Genomic DNA, 10,320 nt, shown 5'->3' on the forward strand with positions numbered 1-10,320 from the left:
GCTTACGTTTTTGATTGATTGTCTTGTTTATTCATTTGTGCTTTCAGTTTTATATCCCATACTAGAAGCCTGGTGCATGATCCCCTGAGGGGTCCCAGATTGCGAGAGGGCGGCTCTCCAGTGACGTACCCTGGAATCAGGCTCCCTCCTCTCTGGTTCCGGGTGCGTCATCTGAGAACCACAGCTGCCAAGTTGGTGCAGCTCGGCAGCTCCTGCATTGAACATTTGCTCCCGGGTGGTCAGTGCTCATCATAGCTATCTGTTGATGGTCGCTTAGGCTTTTACATATACTAACAGAGGCCCAGTGCATGAAATTTATGCACTCGGGGATTCCTCAGCCCGGCCTGTGCCCTCTCGTAGTCCAGGAGCCCTCAGGGGATGTCTGACGGAGGCCCACTCCTGGGAGTGGGCCTAAGACATCAGTCAGACATCCTTAGCGCTGCCACAGAGCCAGGAGAGGCACGCAGCACAAAGGAAGGCCCCGATTAACCCTGATTTCCGGCCACGCCTAGGACCTTACCCATACACGAATTTGTGCACCAGGCCTCTAGTATTTAGATAGATGAGTGAATCATCTGGTTCTTGACTTTTTCCGTCTGACTTACTTTGCTTAACATGATATTCACAAGATCCATCCATGTTGTTGCAAATGGTAGTATTTCATCTTTTTTTATGGCTGAGTAGTATTCCATTGTATATATGTACATATGTTTCCCCTCATTTTAGTCTTTCTTTCTTTGCTGTTTTGTTGTTCTTGAAGACATTAGTTCATTTGTTCTCCACAGTGTGAATTTTGCTGATTATATCCCCAAGACACCAATTATGTTCTGTTCCTCCTTTTATTTCCTGTAACTGTTAGATCTAGAGCAACACTGTCCAATAGTACTTTCTGTGATGATGCAAGTGTTCTGTATCTGCACTGTGGCCACTTGAAATGTGGTTAATGTGACTGAAACTGAATTTTAAATTTCATTTTAATGTAAGTGGCTACACGTGGCTAGTGGCTACCATGTTAGCACAGATTTGGAGCTTGAATTAGTCAGACTTGATTTTGTTTGTTTGTAAGACTACTTCATAGGTGGTAATATATACTTCTAATGGTATAGCAACTTCCATAGTGTTTAGTTGTCTTTATGTGTTATATTATTAATCAGCTATTGATAACTGTTGCCTTCATCAGCACATCTGATAGAAATATAATGTAAGATCCAAATTTAATTTAAAATTTTCTAATAACCACATAAGAAAAATTTTGCTTTTCTCAATTCTTTAAAAAGCCATTATTCATATCACTAAGAGAAAAAACAAGGTGCAGCCCTGGCCAGGTAGCTCAGTTGGTTAAAGCATTGTTCTGAAATGCCAGGGTTGTGGGTTCAATCCCTGGTCAGGGCACATACAAGAATCAGCCAATGAATGCATAAATAGGTGGAACAACAAATTGATGTTTCTCTCTTTTTTCTTCTCTAACAACAAACTTCTCTCTGACAATAAACTAATTGCTAAAATTCTGCGGCAGAGGAAAAAATATATTTTTGCCTATCTGACCAAAATGTAAGTATAATTTTGAGTCACTCACACCAGACAGCTATTGTGTTGACTGTTGTCATTTTTTTTTAAATTTTTTAAATGTTTTATTGATTTTACAGAGAAGAAGGGAGAGGGATAGAGAGTTAGAAACATTGATGAGAGAGAAACATCGATCAGCTGCCTCCTGCACACACCCTATTGGGGATATGCCCACAACCAAGGTACATGCCCTTGACCAGTTTAAAATTTAAGGGAAAAAGAGGTCAGTGCCCCTGACTAGTCAGGTATTGCATGTTTTAAAATTTCTGACAGCACACTGGTTTGAAAATTGCTGCTTTAGATTTATAACCTAAACTAGCATACCAGCTGAGCATACTCTTTGTTTTGAATGAATACTGAGTAACTAAGTATTGCTTTCTTAGAAACATGACTAAAAGTAAGGTTTGTAAGTGAGGGAGTTTTGTACAAAGTTCCTTTAATATGTTTTTAAGAAACTTGAAAAAGCCCTAGTGGAATTTTAGGTACTCCTTCAGACAGGGAACAAAAACATTTTTTTAAAACTTGTGTGGTTTTAAGGCTTACGTGGTTCGCTTTGTACAGAGCATAATATGCTTCACTCGGTTGTTTCACTCACCTTCTTCCTGTTCCATTTTTTTTTTTTGCAGCTCTAGCTGAAGCTCCTTTACAAGTACTCCCTGACTACTTCAGCTCTTTAATATGTTGCCTTTTCTCTGAACTCTCGCATTTACTGTTGGCCTTTGTATAACTACCTTCTTATATGTTGTATTATTCATCTCTTGTAATTTTGCCTCTTCTGTTAGCTGGAGAATCCAGGGCAAGGGACATTATCCTGTGTCTTTTTTTTTAACGTCTTCAATATGTATAGACTCAATTTTTTAAAAATATATATTTTTTATTGATTTCAGAGAGGAAGGGAGAGGGAGAGAGAAACATCAGTGATGAGAGAGAATTATTGATCGGCTGCCTCCTGCACGGCCCCTCCTGGGGATCGAGCCTGCAACCCAGACATGTGTCCTTGACTGAATCTAACCTGGGACCCTTCAGTCCTCAGGCCGACGCTCTATCCATTGAGCCAAACCAGCTAGAGGTATCCTCAACTTTTTTATGATGATTGGATTTTTTTAATGATTGTTCATAACTGCCAATACACCTTCTCCCTCACAATGTATTTCATAACACTTTTCTAACGTAAATGATATTGTCTAGTCCAGATGAATAGAATCTATGGCTTTTTTCATTCCCTTCGATATAATCAAATTGTGTATTCTAGTGACGTATAGTCACCATTAAGTTAGAATTATGTCTGATTTTATTTTTCTGCTGTTGCATGCTGGTTAAAAGCTTAGTATATTAAAAATGAATGTATATTAAAAGTTAACTTTACTTAGGTGTGACAACTTACAAAGAAAAGAGAATTTACAGTATCCTTGGATTGTTGAATTTCCCAAGGATTCAGCCAAGAATTTGTCTATTTTTCTTTCAACTGAGAAGTCTGATGGTGGTGTGTTTACACAGATATTTTAACACAATTCTGCTGTTATATTTCTAGCTGTGGATTTCTTCAATCAGATCAACATGTTATATGGAACTATTACAGAATTCTGCACTGAAGCAAGCTGTTCAGTCATGTCTGCAGGTCCAAGGTACATATTTCTGCATTTTATATAGGATTACTAAGTACAGCTAATCACTAATTGATAAAAATTAAATAATAAAGACTTTTTTTTCTTATATGCTTGTGTAAAAGCAGTTCAATTTTATGAATTTTTGAATACTTACCAATAAGCTTTTACTTATTACTAAATACTTTGGCATTTGGTACTTAGTGTTTGATTTTGTAATTGCATTACAATAAGGAGTTGTAAAAAGAAAAGAAATTTAGAACTCTGTTAACATTATGGTTTTTTTTTTTTAAAATTTTTTATTACAAAGGGTATTACATATGTGTCCATTCCCCCCCCCCCCGCCCTAGACAGTCCCCTAGCCTCCACTATCCCCCAGTGTCTTATGTCCATGTTTTGTTTTTTAAATTAATTTCTTGAAACTGAGTTTTTAGTTAACTTTTTAATATTTGATTCCTTTTTCTTGTGCTTATTTAGTGTTAATTACTTCCAGCTGTGCTGTGTTAGTTATTTGGCTTAAAGATGCTAGATTTTTTTAAAAAATTGACTATAATAAATTTCAAGAAATACTGAGAAAGAGATGATGGAACTCTGTCACCCGTATGTTGTCAAAGTTTGGTAGTGTGTGATTTAGGAGTTTCCTTTTAGTCTTTTCGATAGAGTAAATGACTGAATTTATATCATGGTAGTTGTCAAGATATTTATTTACCTCTTGGGGGAAAAATTGTCTTTTCCAAATTTGCTACAGGTGCAAAGGATAGATCCCCAGTCAGTTGGTAATCCTATTTTTATTATAGTATTTTATGAGGAATTTAAAAAATATATATTTTTATTGATTTCAGAGAGGAAGGGAGAGGGAGAGAGAGAGAGAAACATCAATGTTGAGACAGAATCATTGATCGGCTGCCTCCTGCACACCCGCTTCTGGGGATTGAGCGGACAACCCAAGCACATTCCTTTGACTGGAATTGAACCCGAGACCCTTCGGTCCGAAGGCCAAGGGTCTATCCACTGAGCCAAACCAGTTAGGGTGAGGGATGTTTTTATTTTGTGTTGATATAAGTTTTAGTTCTCAAGCTTTCTTAAAGAAATTTAAATAAAATAAGAAAATTACACTGATCTATGGCTTAAATACTTTATACAGTGAAGTTCTGTATAAATCTTATTAATCATTCTAGTTAAGCACACCACCTGAGCATACTCTTTGTTTTGAATGAATATTGAGTGCCTAAGTGTTGCTTTCTAGAAACATGACTAACACCCTCTCCAAGAAACAGGATTTTATATTTTTAAAAAATGTTTTTATTGATTTCAGAGAGGAAGGGAGAGGGAAAGATAGAAACATCAGTGATGAGAAAGAATCATCCATTGGCTGCCTCTTGCATGCTCCCCACTGGGAATCGAGCCCACAACCCGGGCATGTGCCTTGAATCAAGCCGTGACCTCCTGGTTCATGGGTAAATGCTCAACCCCTGAGCCACACTGGCTGGGCAGGGTTTTATGATCTTAACTCTGTTGGTGATAACTTGGTGCCCAAGGATCTAGAGTGTGGTGATCCCTCCGTCCCTTCCCCAGTCCTCTGCATCCTCTGCCTCACAGACAGAAATACAGTTCATTTATCTTTCCCAGGGCTGTGCTAGAAAACATCCATTCTGGCACTGCCAGCGGCCACATTATCATCTCTTTTTCTTCCAATTATAACCATCACTTTTCAAAATAATTCTGTGGGAAACTCTCAGTAATCTTCAGTAGTTTAGGTAATTTACTAAAGATATAGATATATAATTTCTGTTGACAAAATGTGAACCTACTTTGATTGTAAGTTGCACATTTGTTAATGTGAAAACGTTATCAATAAAACCTTTCTCTCTTCAGATATGAATATCATTGGGCTGATGGTACTAATATTAAAAAGCCAATCAAATGTTCTGCACCAAAATACATTGACTATTTGATGACTTGGGTTCAGGACCAACTTGATGATGAAACCCTTTTTCCTTCTAAGATTGGTGAGTTAATGTTGTGTAACTGTTTTTCTAAATGATAAATGTGTGCTTTTTAACGCTCTATTTTTTAAAAATGTAACAGACTCAGGTTTTTCTGTAAAAGATTATAAATGTATATTCTTTTCAGACATGTTTGTGTCTGCCTGTGTTTCTTCACCAATACTGGTTGTTACTCACTGAAAATTTTTTTTTATAATTTAGGTAAATAAGTTAGTTTTAAGGCACATTTTTAAGATATTGATGAGATTGAGCATTTTTTGTTTATTGATCATTGTGTTTTCTCTTTATATCCTTTGTTCATTTATTTTTATGTTAAGGATATTAGCTTTTTGTCATAAATATATTTTTCCCTAGGTTGCCTTTTGTCTTACTGTGTTCATCAAGTGATTTTGCTATATATAACTTTCTTATTTTGTCTTATTAATCTTTTCTTTAATGTCTGGGTTTTAATCAATGATTAGAAAGGTTTTCCCTACTTCACTGTTATAAAAATATTTATCCATGTTTTCATTTAGTACTTTTTTGTGGTTTTGTTTTTACATTTAAATCTTTGTTCTGTCAGGAATTTTTTTTCTCATTGTTCCCTTCATTTTTTCCTCACTTATAATGCTAGTCAGTTTGTCCAGTACTATTTATCAAATACATGTGTCTTTTCTCCCCTGATCATCAAGTTGTCACATATTTTGGAGTCTTTTAATCTCTTTATCTGTTCCTATAGAAATTCCATACTGTTTTAATTAACCATGGACATAAATCTTTGAGCATCTTATAGGGCTGGTCTCTCTTCCTTGCTCTTCTTTTTCAGAATATTCACGACTATTCTGGGATATTTGTTCTTCCAAAGAACTTAGAATCATTTTGTCAAGGTAAAAAAAAAACCTTTGTGAGATTTTTATTATGATTTTATTCAATTTGTAGATGAATATAGGGATTCTTGTTCTCTTGACAATCCTGTGTCTTCCTATTCAAGAATAAGGTATATTTCTTCATTTACTCACGTCTCTTATTTGCTGTATCCTCTTATAAAATTCTACAGTTTATGCTAATCCTTCAAGTTTCTTAAGTTTATTCCTAGGCATTTAATTTTTTTTATTAATATTTGGTTTCCAGTGGTTAGTGTTTAGTACATAGACAATCTGTTTTTTTATATAAATTTTATAATTGACAACCAGATTTTGATTATTTCTGTTGTTTTGGGTTGTTTTTCTTGAGTTTTTAAAGTATACAATTCCATCATACTAATGGTAATTTTGCCTCTTTCTGATAATGTATACTTCTTGTGTAACTCTTATCTAATTGTACTTACCAACTAGTACTTCCAGAGCAGTGCTGACTAATGGTGATAACGCAGACATCCTTTTCTTCTTTCCTTTGATGAATGCGTTGAGAATTTTAGCATTAAGCAAGAATCTTGCTTTTGGTTAGAGGTGTGTGAATTGTGTTACTAATGGCCAGAAGGTTTTCTCCATTTTTTTTAATGTTCTCCTGGAAGAGTATTTTTATTTGCTAATATTTTGATTAAGGTTTTGGAATTGGTATTTATGGATGAGATTGGTCCTTGTCATTTTCAATGTAAGGGTGTCTTATGAACAACATATTATTTGATTCTGTCTTGTTTGGGCTGTTATAATAAAAAAAAAATGCCAGACAATGGATGGCACATAAACAAGAGAAATTTATTTCTCAGAGTTTAAAGGCTGAAAGTCTGAGATGAGGGTGCCAGCATGGTTGGGTTCCAGACTGCAGGCTTCTCACCTAGTCCCCACATAGTGGAAGGACAGCTCTCTGAGGCCTCTTTATAAGGCCATAATCCCATCCATGAAGGGTTGGCCCTCATGACCCAGTCACCTCCCAAAAGCTCCACTTACTAATGCCATCAGCTACGGGGTAGGACTTCAACATATGGATTTTGCCAGGGGGGGAGGGGCGGTGGGGGGGGGGGGGGGGGGGGGGGGGGGCCAACACAAATACTCAGACCATAGCAGATTCCTTGTTTGCAGTCTAACTAAAGGTTTTTCAGAAGTTATATCATGTTACATTTTTTTCTGTTTGCTATTGGTCAACTTTTCCATTCTATTAAGCATTTTATTTGCTTAATAGCAAATAAAGATTTGATATATAGTGATTATGCTTGAATATTTCTGTTAAATTCAGCTTGAAAGTGCTTAGACTAAAACAAATATTTCTTTATTCATTAAAGTTTTAAGATACTTTTGACTTTATTCTTTTTTCAGCTTCCCATTCATCAGTAATTTATCCTGGCATTCTTTCCCCCCTCATTAGGTTATTACTATATACCACATTTACTTATGCCAATTATCTACTTAGATGAAATTATTCACTTTTAAACCAGTATATCCAAGTTATTACTGTCCTTTTTATTAGCAAGGTATCCATTTACAAATTTTGAAAAGATATTTGACATAAAAATCCATCTTTTCAGTACATTAATACAAGACCCATTTCAGAAAAAAACAAGCCCATACTTCAGAATAATGTTTGAAAGGGCAGGTTGTTAGCCAAGACTGGGGGTGGGGGGAAATCCCTCACAAAAATCAGCTTATAAGAGCAAAATATACTAAATTTCAAGCCAGTAAGGACTAATTGAGAAACAAAACAAAATTCAGGGAAGGAAAAAGTATTTAAGCTTTTGTTCTTGGAAAATTTAAAGAAAATGTTTCAAGAGTAAATGTTCTGGAACAGACCTTTAAGGTTATTTGGAAGCAAGTACCTTCCTATGTGTTTATTTACTGTATTCAGTGCCAATTGTATTGTCTTTCTCCGATCCCTGCCTTCTAAGAGACTTTGGTCTTGTTAACCAAAATTCTCAGGAATGTAACCAGTTGCATCCTTACCTGCACTGCTTGGAAAGAGATCACTAAACCCTCTCCCTGTCTTTTCTAAAGAGATATATAGTGCCGAAACCGGTTTGGCTCAGTGAATAGAGCGTCAGCCTGCGGACTGAAGGGTCCCGGGTTTGATTCCGGTCGAGGGCATGTGCCTGGGTTGTGGGCACATCCCCAGTGGGGGATGTGCAGGAGGCGGCTGATCGGTGTCTCTCTCTCTCATCGATGTTTCTGGCTCTCTATCTCTCTCCCTTCCTCTCTGTAAAAAATCAACAAAATATGAGAGAAACAAAAGAGATACATTTTCTTGGAAAAATAGGGAGCTGCCCTTCCTCCCTTTTTTAAGGAAGTATATTCCCTTCTTAGACTACAGAAAAATGAAAATAGCTCTTTAAAAAATAACGTTTATACTCCTAGTTTAAGAAAACTGGCTTTTCAGAGTAATTCAAGAAGATACTAGTAAAATACTTGTCAAACAGATTGTGATGACCTGAAGTCCGCCTTTTTCTTTTGTTTAGGAGAGTTTCCAGTCCTAGTTGAATGTGTAAATTTTTTTTAGTTACAGATTACAAAAAGTAAAAATTTTCTATTTATAGTCAAATGTTCAATATTGTTACATTTTATCTTTTTTTTAAATGTGTTGATTTTTAGAGAAGGGAAGGGAGAGGGATAGAGAGAGAGAAACACCAATTGGCTGCATCAGCACTTCCTATTGAGCCCACAACCTGGGCATGTGCCCTGACCAAGAATCAAACCTGTGGACTCTTGGTTCCTGGGTCGTTGCTCAGCTGCTAAGGCACACCTGCTGGCCTGTAGCATTTAGTCTTAGGAAGAAACTCTTCAATATTAACCACCAATAGACTTATTTTAATTTTGATTCAGTAACATTTTATATATAAATTTTGAAACCTGTGCCTGCTATTTTAAGATAGAAAATGTGTGGTATATGAGCATAAGGTTTGGGATTCTCTTTTCCCTTGCCTTTAAAAAATGTATATATGGCAGTAGGCTTGTATTTGTGAATGTGCATGTTTGTCTTTTGGAGTTGCTCATGGCTATATCTAAACTTTCTGCTGTTCAGTTAGATAAAAGACTAATGGATGTATATGTTTATTTATTATAGGTGTCCCATTTCCCAAAAACTTTATGTCTGTGGCAAAGACCATTCTAAAACGTCTGTTCAGGGTTTATGCCCATATTTATCACCAGCACTTTGATTCTGTGATGCAGCTGCAAGAGGAGGCTCACCTCAACACCTCCTTTAAGCACTTTATTTTCTTTGTTCAGGTAAGTTGAACCATGTTGACTTCTGTGTTCTTTGACTTGGACATAACTTGGCTTAGTAACTTTAATAAAGAACAATTTATAGAGTTTTATTTATAGATGCAGAGCTAAGTATAAGCAGGGTTCTCTTTTCTACATTATTTATTTCATTGATGGGCATAGCAGCATAGAAAGCATCATCTCCATTCTGGGTTTCCTGCCTCTGGCTGCCCAGGTCTCTGGTTAGGACATGACAAGGAGCACCAAAACCCAAGAAAGCTTGTCCATACCCTTCTGATCCATCGCCACTGCTGGGTAAAGGGACACTATGAAAAACGTCTGAAGTTGGGTTGTTTCATGAGATGTTTATGCCTGGAAGAGAAATATTTAGAAGAACCTGTTACATGTTGTCTTAGGTTCCGTGTCTAGAAGTCCCACATAAGGCCAAATCTTAGGAAGTTTTAGCAGCTAGAGACTTTAAAAATCAAAATAATCACATTGTTTGAAAAAGATGTGGAAGAATTGGGACTTCTTTAGTCTCACTTTAGAAATATATAATTCTGTATGCAAAATACAAATATGTCTAGATATTTTTTGGTGGAAAACCCAGCAGCTTTATAGTAGACTAGAAGGCCAGTGCATGAAATTTGTGCGCTTGGGGGTGGGGGGTGGTGTCCCTCAGCCTGGCCTGCGCACTCTCCCAGAGCCCAGTAATGGATCACCCTGCAGAGGGAGGCCCTGCCCACCTGCTGCAGCCCACTGGTTGGTGACCTTGGCCTCCCTCTGTGGGGCTCCCCTGCCAATTGCATCACATCCACCTTGGCTGGCCTGGTGCCAGTGCATGGTTGTCGGACGGTCGTTCTGCTGTTCGGCTGTTCGGTCGATTTGCATATTATGCTTTTATTATCTACACTAATAAAAGACAAAAATGCAAATTGACTGTACCTTTACTACACCTTAAGCCACACCCACCAGCCAATCAGAGCAACTATATGCAAATTAACCCAACCAAGATGGGGGCCAGCAGCAAACGAG

General features: G+C 37.0%; 1 protein-coding gene and 1 long non-coding RNA gene across 4 annotated transcripts in view; one reads left to right on the plus strand and one right to left on the minus strand.

Annotated features, from left to right (window-relative positions):
- Positions 1-10,320, plus strand: part of MOB1A (MOB kinase activator 1A) — a 21,327-nt gene that overhangs the window by 7,217 nt on the left and 3,790 nt on the right. For 2 of the 3 annotated variants that reach the window (XM_006760021.2, XM_015561516.1), the window contains exons 3-5: positions 3,098-3,191; positions 5,046-5,179; positions 9,146-9,309. In XM_006760021.2, coding sequence (XP_006760084.1) covers positions 3,098-3,191; positions 5,046-5,179; positions 9,146-9,309 — 392 coding nt within the window. Of the gene's footprint in view, positions 1-3,097; positions 3,192-5,045; positions 5,180-5,981; positions 6,043-9,145; positions 9,310-10,320 lie in introns of all 3 variants that reach the window. The other variant, XR_001513234.1, reaches the window with a different exon arrangement.
- LOC102755073 overlaps positions 9,380-10,320 on the minus strand; it is a 12,839-nt gene continuing 11,898 nt past the window's right edge. The window contains exon 2 of the long non-coding RNA XR_435473.2: positions 9,380-9,657. This is a non-coding gene — a long non-coding RNA (uncharacterized LOC102755073). The remainder of the gene's footprint in view (positions 9,658-10,320) is intronic.

The sequence above is a fragment of the Myotis davidii genome, unplaced genomic scaffold (genome assembly GCF_000327345.1).
Source record: "Myotis davidii unplaced genomic scaffold, ASM32734v1 scaffold1477, whole genome shotgun sequence".
NCBI lineage: Eukaryota > Metazoa > Chordata > Mammalia > Chiroptera > Vespertilionidae > Myotis > Myotis davidii.